Consider the following 16,069-nt stretch of genomic DNA (forward strand, 5'->3'; position numbering starts at 1 on the left):
TTTTGTTTTGTATTTGTTGTGAAAGCTTATAGCTTTTTGTCTCCATTTATTGAATTTACTTTTTTATTTAGTTTATTTATTGATTTTTCATCTACAAGCGGAGCTTTACAGACTTAAATGCTAAAAATTAACAAGTTCACTTTATTTACTTTTCTTGTTTTTTGCATCTTTTTTCTGCTCATGGATTTTATTCTATTATTTCTGCTGTGTTTTTCTGTTATCATCTTCTTGCATAATAAATAATTTTCCCACTTTGTTGCTATTCGTGTTGGTGTGATATAAAAACGAAAGGAAATGATATTGATATATATTTAGGTATTATATTTATGGTTATAGAATATTCGACTCAGCCAGCGCAGACAAAAGCTTTTTGGTGTGTGTTCTTTCTGTAGATTTCTTACTTTTTGTTTACTTATCCATACATTTTTTAAGTTTCAGTAACTTGTTTGAAAACTTGTTATTATTAATATTTTCTCATTATTATATTTCAATTGCATTAAATAATTTGAAATATAAGTATGTATGTACGTTGTGTTTGCATTTTGTTTTAGTTTAGTTTTACTTAGAATGTCTTCCCGTCACTTGTGAAGCAAAGCTCAATGATATGATCCACGCTAAAAGGTGTTTTAACTTGTTCTTTATTATTTTCAAACATTTGCAGTTTATAAAGATTGGCGTGATCTTGTGTTTTTCAGTATTTTTTGGATGTGCTTGATTTGCAATTATTTTGGGTTACCTTCTTGAAAAAGTCTTTCCGATGAAAAACAAAATTAAAATAATTATTCCTCATAATTGGTTTAGTTATGGGATCTTAAGTACTCTGACTAGTTAATGGAATATTGATTTTAAATTGTTTTTTCATTTTATTATTTGTTTCTTCTTTTTTCTATTACGGTACAACGGCTAGTGTTTGTTATTCATTTTATAAATTAAAATTAGTTAGGTTTATCTACATATGCTCTCGCTTCTCTCTGTTGTTATCTCATTATCTTTCCATATAATTCTTAATAATATTTAACTAAATAAATAATGTTATATAATTTATGCAATTCTTCATGTATATATATATATCTTTTTTTTTCTACACAAAATGATGTGTTTGTAACTGTTTTTTATATGTTGGCTAGTGTTTCTGTTTATTAATATCTTGCCATGCTCTGTGTTGACTGTACCTTCGTTTGTGTTAGTATTGTTTTGGGGACACAAATCAAAATGTTTATGCACTTTCCGTCTAAAGTATTAGGAAGATTTATGTATATTACCCATGTTTTCATTTTCACTGTTACCAGACGGAGGTCGAATTTTGTGAAAATGTAATCGGGATCATAGCTGTTTAGTTTGTATGATGCTTATAATGGACACATTTTATTTTTCCTTCTCAGAATTATTACTTTACGGATTCGCTTTTTTTGCAAGTAGGCTTATTTTAATTTATTTACTTCGTGTAAATTTTAATAAGTTTTTCTAATTTAGTTCTTCATGAAAATGGATTTTCGGGATTTAAATGAGTTATGAATGCACATCACTGCAAATTCTTTGCCGTAAAGATAGATGTTCATCTTTAGAATTTGCACTAACAGGCTTCATAAGGGGGTTGCCTTTGAGGTTTGCCCTACCCCATTTATTGTTTTAAGTTAAATAAAAACTGAAAACTAAGCTTGGAAACGAAACATAAGTAATGGCTCATTTACTACACGTTAAGACACATGAGCTCCAAATTACAAATAATTTTATAATTAATCAAATACGATAAAATCGCTTCACAATAGTAGAAGAATTTCGACATAATAAAATCGCAAATTCAAGTTGTTGCAGGGGACATCCCGTACAGAAAGGTGTGATTTGGACTCACAGGTTTCAATGGGGCTTGCCTCTTAGGATTTACCTCAATTATAAACTGACTAGGCAAAATGCTGGGTAAAATGCAACTCACAAACAACGAAAAATAGACTGAAATATTTATAAAACTTCTCGGGTTTTTTTACAGCTCTTTCTCAAAATCCATAAGCCTTGAACAAGAGATGCACCTATTTTTTCTGATCTTATGCAAAGATGGTAAATCTGCTTCAGAATAAAATAAGGTATTTCTGCATCATGACAAATGGTATTTGGATTGTGACTTATGCAATGGATCAGCGATCTGTATTGTTTATTTAGTTTATCGGGGTCGACGGTTTTTTTTTAGGCGGAGACATTTACTGGCAGTTTTTTTGTATTTTTAAATTAATTTTCAACAAAAGCTTAAACAATTTTTATTTATTACTGCCCCCATAAAGTGTGTTTACCTTCTTGTTTATATCCTGTTGCTTTTTATAATGTCTGTGTGAACCCATAAGGTAAGTTAATTAAATTGTCATATTATTCTTATTATTTTTACGCTTACGAACAAATTAAATTAAATATTAAAGTAAATTATGCAACTAAATGAACATCAATTGCAGACTTGAAACGAAAAACCACTTAAAACAAAGTCGAAAACGATAAGTACAAGTGAACTCAGTGAAATGCTAGATCGAGCTCAATTTACGAGCTCTGGAATCGTATTGTGTGCCTCGAGTTCAGCAGGAGTGTAAGTCCGGCGAAGAAGACGAGGGGCAGCATCATCCACTTGGCAACAGGTGAGTCGGCTCCGTTGCACAGATCCTTGGTGCAGGAGCAGTAGATGGCGGCCACATCGTGGGTTCCCGAGCGCCTCACGCACTTGGTGTCGGTGTGTTCATCTGGGATGTATCCGCAGCCTCGCACGATCCGGGTCTTCCCGTAAACTTTAGGGAAAGTCAGGGTGAATAAGCGAGTGCTAGGCTGTCTGATTCTAACTTACTCTTTTGAACGGTTTTGCGGCACAGGGTGGGCTTGTACTTGTCCTTGAGGTGCTCCAGGGGCTCTTGTTTGCTGCAGTTCACCTCCCCAATGGAGTACGGCTCAAAGGGATCGCCGCACCGGGGATCGAACTCGCTATTGCAGTCATAGCACATCAGGGCAGTAGTCACTAGAAGTTGGAATAGAAGAGTAACGATCCATACAGAAGACATGAAGATAGAGGAACTAGGCAAATGTGAATTATAATTCACTCAAAAAGTATTCTCTCTGGATTCTACAAATTTGGAGTTATTGGGGATATAATTAGTATAGGCAATATTTTTTAAATAAAGTAAGTTTCCTAAAATAAAAATAATTGTTCCTAAAAAAAAAAAATTGCAATAAGCTTCGTATTTATATAATTCTAGCCAAATACTTCTTAGTGCTGAAATAAATTTTTAATGTATAATAATAATTTAACTTAATAATATCTTAAAAAAATGTATCAAATGAGAGGTCAAAAACCGGTAAAATACCTACTTACTAATATTATTTATTAACTAACTATCTCAAACCATATGTGACGATATATAAGCACCTGCTCCTTCAAGGTTTTTGAATTATCTTTTCTTTACTACTCTAAACATTTGTCTAACTTCAATAACTGGGTAAATTGTGTTAAAGATGGATTTTGTAGGCGTCTTAAATTTATAAGCCAAGATTATATAGGTTCTCGGTTTTGCTTATGGGAGCTGTCCATAAATTACGTAATAATAGTTCTTTTATAATCTTAATCTTAAAGAAACTAAGCTGCTTTGTTAAAAATAAGCCATTACCAACTACCTAACTCAAAAAGTAAAAATCCCAATGGAAAGGTATAGTTACAAAGATTCAGTAACTGTAACTACGAGTTACATATGATAATTCTTGTATTACTAAATGTTAATTAAATAATAAAATAATTAAAATAATTTTAAGTTTATTGCTATCAATCAAATAAGTTAGTTAAACCTGATCAGTAATAAAATATAACAGTATCTAAAATAAAAGCAGCAGCTTAAAAATTACACATCTTAAAAGAATGCAAGGACAAATGGACTTTTGTAAGACAATAATGTTTGAAAAAATATATATATAATAAATCCAATTATTTTAAAAAGTAGATTTCTCTAAGTTCCGAGATATGCAAATATCGGATATCAACCAAAGAACCCAAAATGTATTGATGCTCAACTTTTTATAAGCAACGGCTTAAATTATATACAACTTAAGGTCTCCGCTCTTTAAACGATCCGATCCGTGGTATTATGGCATACTATTCTTAAAGTGTGTTTACATAAAGCCAAATGTCAGGGCTTGGGGCTGCGTCAGTGTGTGTGTATGTGGGGTCTGAATGTTTTTCGCATTGCATAAACTTTGGGGCTTTGGCTTACCTTGTATGCAGCAAAGCACGCCTAACAACAACAACGTCTTTTCCATGAATGGCGACATTTTGTATGTATTTGGGCTTATTGCTGTTAATTATTTAATCTTTACTTTTGGATTTTGAATCCACGCTGTTTGTCCGGCGGCTGGAGCAACAATTTGTTCGCTGGCGCTTGGGTTTCGCTTTCGATGGACAATTTGCGAACTGATTCGGTGCTAAATTAGCATGTTAGCCTGAAAGTTGCGACGAGAAAGCAAAAATAAGTTTAAACTTCAAAGTAATTCAGAAATTCAGAAACATTCACTTGTACAGATATGCATTGCGAACCACCCGCGGACGATTAGCGAAAACGTTCCACATAATTCGACTGCAATGAAAAGTGAAAATCGCAGGGCAAAAATAAATCCAAAGGAAAGAAGCAGAAAGAAAGGGGCGAAAACACGAAGTGGGACGAAGAAGAAAAATCGAGTGCAGCCCGCGGGCGGGAAAGGGACGGCAAGGAGACGACGCAATGCAACTAGAGCGCTCTCCCTCGCCCACTCCCTCCTGTCCGCTCTCCCTCTCTTTCTCTCTGATGACGCGCGCCCTCTAGCGACCCAATTAGTGAGCTTGTGGATCCCATGCGGGACCCATTGGAATGACGAGATTCTCGGCTGATTTTTAAAACTTTTACCCACTTTTTATTTCTTGTCTTGGGATCGACTGCCCGTTTAATTGGATTGCAATGATTGCTCAAACGCAGTACCATCTTCCCTTTTTCCAACGGGCAATTGATTTTCCCAGCCTGCACTACCAGTTTTTGTGGACGGTGGGTAATTGCTAACGGTTGTCGGTAGCTAGGTAACAAAATACCAATATGTACCTCCCATTAAGCCCCTGCTGTCTATCCACCGCTCTCTGGGCCTTTTAATAGTTCTGCTAGCGTTTGCAATTTGTGGGTAAGTGGTTCGAAGCCACCCCGGCCAAGGGTTAATCTATTTTCCTTTTTCATATTTGTCAAGCGAAAAGGCTTTCTTGGGCTTTGCCTACGCTTACGAACGTCAAATCTGATTGAATAGGTTTAAGTGGACTACGAGCATTGCACATTGCACACATGTTACCTACAGCATTTTGTGCCAGAATTAGATACACCTTAAATCAACCTAATAAAATTGAATCAATCGTTAAAAAGATCTTTCATAAGAAACACGAAAAGCTCGATTTTGGAAATGTGTTTATATTCCTACGAATACCTACGAGTATCTGCATTCGAATATTACAGAATTTATAAGATACTCCACATGACTACCAGAATTTAAATGAGCAATTTCCCGACCACTTAAGTAATTACATTGTCAACCCATTTCCGGAACCCCTGCAGTTCCATTGGCCATTTCGGACTCACTGTAACCACAGCCCCATTGCAAACCCTTTATGGCACGTAATCGGAAAAGTGCAATGCACTGAAGCCTTAGCTCGATTCTAGAGCACTGCCGTTGGGCCCACTTCGAAATTGTAGAGACCCGGGAATGGAGAAAGAGCAAAGTGGGCAGACAGATCGGAATAGAAACATTACGCGTACCCCCCGCTGTAGCCAAAAAATTAGGGTTTCTGGCACACAATCTCAGGTATCGGAGGAGGTCTCCCTCCTTATAAGGAAGACGACTAAAAACCGAGCAAATGAAAAGCCAATCAATATGGTAGTCAAGGGGCCGTTGTCATGTCGGCCACTCAATCCCAACGAAATGGGGTTGTTGTCGGTCGACGGACAGGCAAACACGAAGAGTTCCAATCGACAGGCTATATGGGGCTATATGATATGTTACGATGGAGGGGATGGCTTGATTGAGTGGGGCTATTTCATGTTAGTTTCCCATCAGCATTCGATGTTCAGTTGCATTTTGCAGGACATGCAACACCACGCTTCTCTCCTCGGAAAATTCAATAACTGACCCAGTTCAGGTCCTGTGCTAGCCCACTTTTTCGCTACCCCCTTTCCTCCTTTTTTTGTTATCAACTGTCTCCGTCTTTTGGCATTTCCTCCGGGAAATGTTTTGAGTTCCCTTCCTGCCAGTGGGCTTTTCTTTGAGCTGGTTCTGCTTGTTGTTATGTAATAGCCCAGACAATTGGCAGAAGCACGAATCTGGCATATCGATTTAGCCATTAAAAAAATAGAACGAACAAAAAGTTGAGCAGCACAAGTGGCATAAATAGTCACCCAGGTAAAATTATTAGGGGTTGGGTCTGTTCTTTTGTTGTGTAATGCCGTCGAAAGCCTCGGGGATTAATGGATTCTTGGTCATAGAGGCAAGCTTATGAGACTGGCTATCGGATAATTAGCCACTTGATTGTTAGGCATAGTAATTTTATTTCAGCTACTCTGGTTTTTTAAATCTATTTAGTTTGAATTGTAAATCAGCATTGTTTTTCGATGTCCATTTTCCTTTCGAACCATTTGAAGTTTCAGTTTGTTTTGTAATCACTTATGCACTTCATTTCTCCATTATTTTAAAGTCACTTTTCACTTTTACTTTGGTAGTTATATAATACCAGACCCCCACGAACATTGGCAATACTTTTCCACAAAGTTTTGCTTTCGAAACAAATTTCTTTTATTTATTTACGTAAGAGTGGAGACATTTGGAATTTCCCTGGCTTTCGAACTATTTCAAGCTGATGACACCAAAGTGGAATGAAAAACCCCGAAATGAAAAGCGAAAAGAAAATCGGATGTCAGGGAGAAGGGCTCGGCAAATGGGTGGGGGTGGGGTGTCCGGGGGCAGAAGGTGGTGAAAAAGGGGTGGCTTGTGGGCGTAGGGGTGGAAAGTTGTGGGTGAAGGGTTCCGGCGGGGGGTCCGATTTAAGTGCGATTTCAGTGCAAATTCTCTCGCAAGGACGAAGCACAAAGTCAAAGCGACCGAGAGAAACGGAGAAAGAGAGAACCAGTCACCCTGAGAATGAGAAAGAGAGAGGAGGGTGGACTTCAAAAGAAAGAGAGGGGTGCGAGCGCCCTTTTGAGAAACCAAGCGAAAAAAGTTAAATCGATAGCGAACCGCGCCACTGAAACGGGATTATCTAACACGGCTTTATGGCCCGATGGTCCCAAAATTGCGAAATTTCGCCACTTTACACTCGATTCGATTTCTTGGCTACCTTTTAAGTTGTCACGCAATCGAACTCGGACTCCCAATTGTCGATATTATGCCAAAGGTTTCCTTGTTTTTTGTGGACTCTGTGATGCGATCACGCGACGCGATGCAACCCCAAACACGGTGAAATTCTTTCTGAGCGCTCTGTCGAATCCGCAGTTGTCCGCAGGCCGCTTCTCTGGCGGCCGGCGAGATTTCCGAAACAGTTCTCTGGGAGGCTTCTGCGAGAACGAGACTGCGCACTGAAAACCCTGACAATCCACAAACTTTATACACTTTTTTTTTAATTTTGTCTTCTTAACTGTTTTAGCGTTGTCCAAAAAAATGTACAAAACAATATTTGAAATATAAAGTATTAGCTGTTAAACTTTTAGTTAATTGGAAAATTGTACATTTCATTTTGTTAATAAAAACGTTGTATACCCTTGCAGTGAGGGGGAGATTTTCCCGACCCTGCAAATTATACACTTATAAAATTATTTTTTTAAATACTAGAAAAGTCGCTCTAAGATTAATAAAAATGTTCTTATTTTAAGGAAGGTCAGTCCAGAATAGGAGAAAAATAGTTAGTTTTCTTAAGATGACAAGTTTGTATATAATTAAATGTGATTTTTTTCGAGCAGATGCTTTATATCTATTTATAAGCGTTTCCGACCCCATAAAGTATACGAGTATATCCTCTTGATCAGGATCGCTAGCCGAGTCAATCTAGCTCTCTCCGTCTGACCGTCTGTGTGAACGCAGTGATCTCGAAAACTATAAGATCTACAGGAATCTAAATCTGGAATATTAATTAATATGTTAATTATTATTATTATCATAATATATTAACTAATATTTTAGATTTAGATTCGTTTATCTGAAGGAATCTAAATCTGGAATATTAATTAATATATTAATTATTATTATTATTCCTTCAGGTAAACGTTACTCAGGTTAAGAGAGCAAGACGGAGAAGGAGATCTACAAGCAGCAAGGCGAGATTGCAATGCGCCACCTACCCGCGATTTCGATATATGGTTATGTGGGCATTAGAGTGGGCGTAGCAAACTCTTTTTAGGACTGTTGGGGCGGTGCGGCTTGATCGTTGAAATAATTGAAGCCCCAAGATCGAGTGGTACGCATAAAAATACGCGGGTACTTTTGGGTTTTTACGCGACGTGCGTAGGTGTTTATTAGTACACTTTGAAACATGAACTGCTTAAGCCTAACTTAACTTAAGCGCTCCAGAGCAGAGCGGAGACTTAGGGGAGAGATGGAGAGGGAGAGCGGACGGCAGTGCGAGCGCGCGAGATATAGAAATCTGGATAAAACTGCCGCTCGACACTGTCTCCTGAAATTAAACGCGCTTTTGGCGTGAACATTCTCCCCCCCCTTGCGAGGACACCCGTAGCAAGAACCTCAGGATAGTAGGCTCAGGAATATGTTGGAAGTGTAGATCGGTCGTCCGTATGTAGGAGAGTGTGGTGGGCCTTTCCACACTTGTGGCAGTGATGACCACTGCGGCAGGAGTCCTTGGAATGATTGTGAGCCAAGCAATTGGAGCAGTACTTCTGGATATGTACTTCCTGAAGCCGATTCTGGGGGCTTAGCCGTAGAAAGTGGTGGCACTTCCGTAGAGGATGGATCTTTTGGCAGACTCGGCATTGGTAGGATTTAATACCTCGAGTACGTCTGCCATCCAAGGCGGGGTATGGAACCCAATATTCGGATGGAGTATTCTTAGGAGGAACTTTTTGTACGGAAACTTGCGTTGAATAGGACGAAATGATGTGTGGAACTGAGGCGGATACTGGCCTTGGAGGGTCGGATGGAATCGTCGGAGTAGTAGGACCGCTGTTTCGATGCAGCAATGTGTGATGCCGATCTTGGCAAGTGAGACAGTTGTGAGCGCTTGTGCAATCCCGGAATTGATGGCTACTTGCAAAGCAATTGGAGCACAACTGCTTCCTTTGGATATAGGCTAAGCGATCTTCTACCGTCATCTGTAGGAAGCGTGGACATATACGCACGGGGTGGTTCTTCTTCGAACACAGATCGCAGCCTTTGGTTATCGGAACTAACCTTGTGTTGAAGGAATTTATTTTTGGAAATTCTGCCTCTCGATTTGTGTCTTTGGACTGGACGTGGTGGAAATTGGCAGATCGGAAGCTATCGACGGCCTCAAGAGTTAGATGGCGCTCCGTCAAATATGCATCAAGCTCAAGCCACGTAGGAATTTCGGCTTTATTTTGGATGGATTGCTCCCATAATGAGAGAGTGAGCTTTGGTAGTTTTGTCGAGCAGATATAAACCAGGATAGGGTCCCAATTCTCAATATTAACACCGGAAAATTTTAAGGAAGTTAAGCAACCTTGAAAAGTGCGTTGAAGTTCCTTTAAGGCTGCTCCCGACTCCTGTGCTATGGATTGCACATTGAAAAGTGTTTTCAGGTGACTGTTCACCTGCAATCGCTTATTTTCGAAACGCTCAGTTAGGTTATTCCAGGCTGAGCGAAAGCCATCATTGGTGAGTGGGGATCTTGAAACTATGGAATGAGCTTCGCCACTTGTTTTTGAATTTAAGTGGAATAATTTTTCAACGGGCGTTAGACTCGGATTGTCTATGTATATTGCCGTGAAAAGGTCCCGGAAAGTCGGCCAGCGAAGATAATCGCCAGAGAAAACCTCTGTGTCGATAGGAGGGAGCCGACAGCCATAAGACGTCGAATTTTGGGACGGAGTTACTGGAGCTTGAGGTATTTGGGAGGAGCCCTTTTGGATTTGTTCCATCAGCTGCGCGGCAAATATTTCGTAAGTGGAGTACGTTTGGTAATACTTGGACTTTAGTATGGATTTTGTGTCTGCGGCGCTCTCGCCTGCGGCTATAATGCAGTCGGAGCATATGTCGTATGCTGCCTTTACCGTTTGCCACAAGGAATTGAGATGATCGCGACGGATTTTATAGGCGGATAACGTTGGTGTAGGAGCACCTGGAGCGTTCACAGTGGCCTCAAAGTGGATCAGACAGTCAGCTGTGGCCATAAATCGGGTTAAAGCGGATTTTACTGATGTTGCCATGACGTTAAATAATTTAGAATTTTAATTCTGATGTAAGGAAACGGATTGGAATCAAATTGGAATTTAGGAACCAATTAAGATTGTAAATATATACGGTCACACTGTCGGATAGGCAATAAATATTTAATATATCGGATGGTCGGACTTATGTAAGGAATTAAGGACTTTAATATTGTTTGTTTGAAAGGAACACTTTTTTGTGAGCTCTTGACCCACTGTGCACTGGCGATATACGTATGTATGTACACTGTACATATGTACATATGTGGGGTGCGAATAGCGGAATAACGTTGCGGGAATTGGAAAGACTTCGCTTATGTTTGTATGTCGGTGCGTTTGTTTGTCACCTGCACAACTAAATTGCAAACGATTTGCTGGAGTAAATTTGTGGATATTGTCACTTTGTTTTTAATTTTAGAAATAGTTTAGCCGTATTTGTAGGTCGAGAAAAGTAGTTGGAGTGGACTGTATTAGATTGTTTTTGTAAATATACACATGCAGCTGGAACACAGTAAAAAATAAAGAGTGCAAATCTTAAGGGAAAATTTTATGACCGGGAATTTTTTACTGCGGCTGAGTTATATTTTACACACGATTGGAATTGAAAATATATTTGGGCAAAGGAAACTGGAATATTGTCGGGCACAAGTAACGGAATTGAAATACATATATTAAATGCCGTTGCGTCGGATTAATCTCTTTTGGATTTAGACAATATATCATACAGAAAGTTAGTCGAAATAGGGTTCGAAAACCTGGCTGTATGACCGGCAATTATAGTAAGCGGAACTTATCTGGAGTGTTTCAAGCATGCTGGGACAAAATCAAAGGAAACTCCAGGAGAGGAAAGTCCAAAGATTTTGAAATCCGGCTCGAACTGGACCAAAATGTTGGGGCGGTGCGGCTTGATCGTTGAAATAATTGAAGCCCCAAGATCGAGTGGTACGCATAAAAATACGCGGGTACTTTTGGGTTTTTACGCGACGTGCGTAGGTGTTTATTAGTACACTTTGAAACATGAACTGCTTAAGCCTAACTTAACTTAAGCGCTCCAGAGCAGAGCGGAGACTTAGGGGAGAGATGGAGAGGGAGAGCGGACGGCAGTGCGAGCGCGCGAGATATAGAAATCTGGATAAAACTGCCGCTCGACACTGTCTCCTGAAATTAAACGCGCTTTTGGCGTGAACAAGGACAATCGATAGGTGTTGATGAAATAATATGTCAGTTCAAATTATTTTTTCTGCACTAAAATTTTAGGAGCCACATTATAAGTATGTTTGTGGGCGTTAGAGTGGGCGTGGCACATTGCCGTGACTAAATTGCTCTGCGTACGAAGCTAAGAAATCTAAATCTAAAATCCCAACTCTCCAGCTTTGATGTTTTTTCCCATATATCAGTGTTCATAGGACGAATTTTGAAGTTTGTGGGCGGTTTGTTGGCGTTAGCTGCCTAACGTCGCAGTTTTGGACAGTTTGCGGGCGTTAGAGTGGGCGTGGCTTATTCGTGTAACAAACTTGCGCTGCGTTCGAAGATAAGGAATCTAAATCTTAAACACTCTACCTCTTATAGTTTCAGAGATATCAGCGTTCATATGCGTGGCACCCTGATTGAATAAACTTGCGCTGCGCAAGAACCTCTAGAATCTGCATGCCTAATCCCAATATTCTATACTAAACAATTTCTTGTTCTAAAGTATAGAAAAATTTAAATTTTCTGTGTTTAAGAAAAAAATCTAAAATAGAAAAAATATTTACTAATCCTTAGCAAAATTTGCATTAGATCGTCAAGGTTTTTATATATTCTTACTTTTTTATTCATTTTTATTCAAGTTCGAAAGTTGCTTTTGACGCACTTGGTGTAATGGCTTACTTCTTAAGTTTAACTCCTACTTCCGACTGACCAATTTCTTTTATTAAAATCTTATCTGCTTGATCGAAGATTTATGGTCGAGGGGAGAGGGGGGTCGTGAGTCCCGTTTTGTGTACCCTGTTCACGTCAGATTTGCCGTGTCCTAATGAACCGAGCACACTTCTGGACACCTACACTCAGAGAAAAAAAGAAAGCGTTTCCGACTTTATTATGTATATATGTTCTTGATCAGGATAACTAGCCGAGTCGATCTAGCCATGTCCGTCTGTCTGTTCATCCGTATGAACGCTGAGATCTCAAAAACTATAAAAGCTTGAAATTTGTGATTTGGCATGAAGATTCCTGAGAATCCTGCGCAGCGCAAGCAGGGTGCCACGCCCACTCTATCGCCCATAACGCTAAATCCGGTCTAGCGTCTACATTTTTTTAAATTTTTTGAATCAGTTTATCAATAACCATCTTCATGCCAAAATGTATTTAAGCCGGACGATTCATTTAAAATTATAACCAAACAATAATAAATAATCAAACAAAAACACCTCTTAACAGGGTAAGGAGTCGTGACGATCGCACCATTAACATATAAAAGTTCTGATACACAATTTTGTGACGAAAAATATTTATACATCCGACTAAATAAATACTCTTTCTAAAATATTTAAGCTTCTTGCATACAAAGGTATATTCTATTGTAGCGTGTACATGAATAACTAACTAACTAACTAACTGAACGGAGCATAGGATTTTAACAAATGAGGTGTCATTCGACGAGTATTCTCATGCACCATTTATTCCCACCAGGCCAAATTCAAATTCTACATTTTCACTTTTACACTTTTTCTTCCAAGCCAATTAAAATTGTTTAAGTCTTGGTTTTACCAATCTTGTTAGTTCTTGCAATACCTTTCGATTGGTGTATCACTCGTATCGATCGGTACCATCACTGCAGATTTTCAATTCTGCGGCTATATACTCACTCTCCTGGTGCGCTTCGTCACTACGTGAACAGCCGTCCACATAAGAACCTGCTTTTTCGAGGCAGGCTATCAAAGCCGTCATTTCGAACAAGCTAGCTAATAACATTACTTGGCACAGAACTGCGTAGAAACCCATCATTCAATATATAATGCCTCAAAGATTATCTGTATTTTTACCTAACACAAACCAATTTTCATTTGTCTGTTATTAAACTTTACAATTAAAAGGAGCTGGACTTAATTTAAATTGTTCAGCAGCATTTCTTGCATGCCAGGGACCGTGTGTACATTAATACTACAATTTATAAATATAATAAGCTTCAGCTACAACAACATCAAAAACGCTCCTGCTTTACTGTAGAATCTTTCCTTGTATGACTCTTCCAAAATGGATCAAGGGTAGTCTTTTTCTTTAGTTTTGCAGACGACTCTCTTTCCCAAAGCAAATATATTTTGTATTCCGATTAAAGTAGCGTATCAACGTAAATATGTTGATCTTTTATTGGTTTTCCTAATGATATGAACGTACACCATAGTATGATAAACATGGCCGTACCCTTGTTGTTACTAGACTCACCATGTTTATTCTTTTAAGATCGTTAACCGGAGTAAAAATTTGTTGACCCTTACTGCGCTCCCAGTCAAGGGACATTTTATTAATACTTCAAACGCCTGTAAAATGTTTCTCTACGTAATATCATACTATTCATATACCTACTAATGTTAAACGGTAAGCTCCTAGAAAGCCTAATGGGACCTACTTGCATTTATGCACCTTTTGACAGCTATGAGGTCATTGCGGCTTTTCTACAACGCCTTTTTTGACCCATATTTCACTTTCATTTTATTTATGAAATCAAATTAAAGTACTTATCCTTGATGAATTAAAAAGGCCCATTGAAGCTTCAAATCGTCAATAGTGCTATTTTTGTTTCCGTTTAATTTTTCTACTTTTTTGATAAAGGCACCTAGGTTGTAAATACCGTGCACATGTTGGGTGTACTTTAATTACTAAAGAAGTAACCCTAATAACTTTTAAAAACAGAATTAAATTATTGTAGAAAATGGAACATACTTGTATACCCGCAGAATTGAAAATCCGCCATTATAGTCCATTCGAAACCAGTGATAACTCGAAAGTGTTATATAAGCAAACATTTTTTTATGTCACAATTTGTTATGGTTATTGTTTAAGTACTTAAAGATTCAATAGTTTCAAATTAAATTACATATGTATTGAAAAGGCTTACATCACATATTATTGTTTGTGTTTTGGGCCGACGCGTCACCCCGTACAGATTTCTTTGTGTTATTTGTGTTGGTTTGTAGTACTTTCATTTTACTTACACATCGCTATTTAATAACTTTTTTAAATATTAACATAACAACTTATAGCAAGAGAAAACGCTATTGTCGAGTGCCTCGACTATCAGCTAAAGAATGTGTGAGAGAGATCAAGACTTGCAATCGGCAAAGCCACGGTTTTCAAGATTGCAGGGCGTGGATACCTTTATTTGCTTAAAACTTTTTAATGAATGATACGATTTGATCATCATTTGGCATACGATGAGTATTGTCCACAGTTTTAACAGTCCTTTTTAAACTTTTACAAACTTGCGCCGCTCGGAAATCCTTAGGATCTGCGTGCCCAATCTCCACTTTCTGCCTTTTATAGTTTCCGAAGTTTTAGCGCTCATACGCACAGATGCTGCTTAATCGATTTGGCTAGTGATCCTCATCAATATTATATATACCTACTTTATAGGGTCGGAAAAGGCATTGTTCCTATTACATACTGAATCCAATATACCCTTGTACTCTCGATTAACTGGTATAGCTATACCCTGATCGGCGGCCGATTGTAAGCATTATACTTTTATTCAGCTTTTAATGGCTGTCATTATTTTGGTCCAGAAGGCTTGAACTTCGGGATCCTGCATTAGAGTGCGTTTTTTAACGTTCAATACCATGTTCAGAATGTCGGCGTTTTTGCAACAGTCCCGTCTTACGGACTTGCCGTCCGTCGCCTCCAGAAGAGTGCCCTCTGGTTCCTGTTCATCCAAGGGATCCGGCTCCGCAGCCGGACTGCCGAGTTGTCCAACTAAAAAAACCATATTCTAATGAGATGCTCACACAAAATATATAATCCCACCTTTCTTGCACTTTGTTGCCTCCGTTTTGGGTTTTTCTGTGCGCTTTTGATAGGGTTTTCGAGGCTTGGAATCATCTTTTCCCTTGCTGCGCTTCGGGTTTGGATTACTCGGCAATAACTCTGTACTCTCTATGGGATTTTCCGCATCCTGTTGCAAGCGTCGCTTGACATGTAAATTCAAACGTTCCTTTATGTTCTGCTGCTCCATCTTAACTTGTACATGCGATGACTCTTCCATTTTTTACGTTTTTAAAACAAAACAATTTCCAATCAGTCAATCAGTGTGACCCCTTACAGGCCGTAAAAAATAACCAAACTTTAGCTATAATTGCGATTTTGAAATGCCCTTTTCCCGCTGATTGATTTGGTACAAGTACATTCTGTGACGCAAAAAAAATTATTATTTTTCTTCGGCGTAGTATTAATGATATGTGCATTCTCGACAAAACTTAGTTCTTGTTCACATCCGCGTGTTATTTAGTATAAAAAAACTTGTAGGTTACCATACTTACACCACCTTATCAACAGCGTTGGGAGAGATGCGATGTGCGGCAACTCTAGCACTTCTATTGTTATCGATAATAATCTCCTGCCAATTGGAGCGTGCCGTAGCTAGAATATATCTGAGTCCCGAACCCAGGGGTGCATTCGTACATAAT

General features: G+C 38.6%; 2 protein-coding genes across 4 annotated transcripts; both read right to left on the minus strand.

The window, feature by feature from the left end:
- Nucleotides 1–7,513, minus strand: LOC108019873 (UPAR/Ly6 domain-containing protein crok). 3 transcript variants are annotated; one of them, XM_017087943.4, is made up of 4 exons: nucleotides 7,358–7,513; nucleotides 4,233–4,458; nucleotides 2,822–2,989; nucleotides 1–2,765 (listed from the first exon to the last, which is right to left on the minus strand). In XM_017087943.4, exons 2-4 carry the CDS (start codon nucleotides 4,288–4,290, stop codon nucleotides 2,524–2,526), a joined length of 468 nt encoding a protein of 155 aa, XP_016943432.1. In that variant the 5' UTR covers nucleotides 4,291–4,458; nucleotides 7,358–7,513; the 3' UTR covers nucleotides 1–2,523. The 3 variants fall into 3 exon arrangements, with proteins under 3 accessions (XP_016943432.1, XP_016943434.1, XP_070851015.1); XM_017087945.4 differs by lacking the exon at nucleotides 7,358–7,513 and adding an exon at nucleotides 6,829–6,847; XM_070994914.1 differs by lacking the exon at nucleotides 7,358–7,513 and adding an exon at nucleotides 4,530–4,548.
- Nucleotides 7,514–14,400: 6,887 nt separating this feature from the next.
- Nucleotides 14,401–15,705, minus strand: LOC108019649 (uncharacterized). Its single transcript, XM_017087532.4, has 2 exons — nucleotides 15,411–15,705; nucleotides 14,401–15,359 (listed from the first exon to the last, which is right to left on the minus strand). The coding sequence occupies exons 1-2, from the start codon at nucleotides 15,646–15,648 to the stop codon at nucleotides 15,139–15,141; spliced, it is 459 nt and encodes a 152-aa protein (XP_016943021.1). The 5' UTR covers nucleotides 15,649–15,705; the 3' UTR covers nucleotides 14,401–15,138.
- Nucleotides 15,706–16,069: the final 364 nt, after the last annotated feature.

Source organism: Drosophila suzukii, chromosome 2R (genome assembly GCF_043229965.1).
Source record: "Drosophila suzukii chromosome 2R, CBGP_Dsuzu_IsoJpt1.0, whole genome shotgun sequence".
NCBI classification, from domain to species: Eukaryota; Metazoa; Arthropoda; class Insecta; order Diptera; family Drosophilidae; genus Drosophila; species Drosophila suzukii.

Bases quoted from the DNA above. Each gene is read 5' to 3' on its own strand.
- LOC108019873 (XM_017087943.4), bottom strand. From the start codon at position 4,290: ATGTCGCCATTCATGGAAAAGACGTTGTTGTTGTTAGGCGTGCTTTGC. The intron at 2,990-4,232 runs GTAAGCCAAAGC...TCCAACTTCTAG, and splicing joins CGTGCTTTGCTGCATACAAG to TGACTACTGCCCTGATGTGC. The intron at 2,766-2,821 runs GTAAGTTAGAAT...CTTTCCCTAAAG, and splicing joins CCGCAAAACCGTTCAAAAGA to TTTACGGGAAGACCCGGATC.
- LOC108019649 (XM_017087532.4), bottom strand. From the start codon at position 15,648: ATGGAAGAGTCATCGCATGTACAAGTTAAGATGGAGCAGCAGAACATA. The intron at 15,360-15,410 runs GTGGGATTATAT...TGGTTTTTTTAG, and splicing joins GGCAACAAAGTGCAAGAAAG to TTGGACAACTCGGCAGTCCG.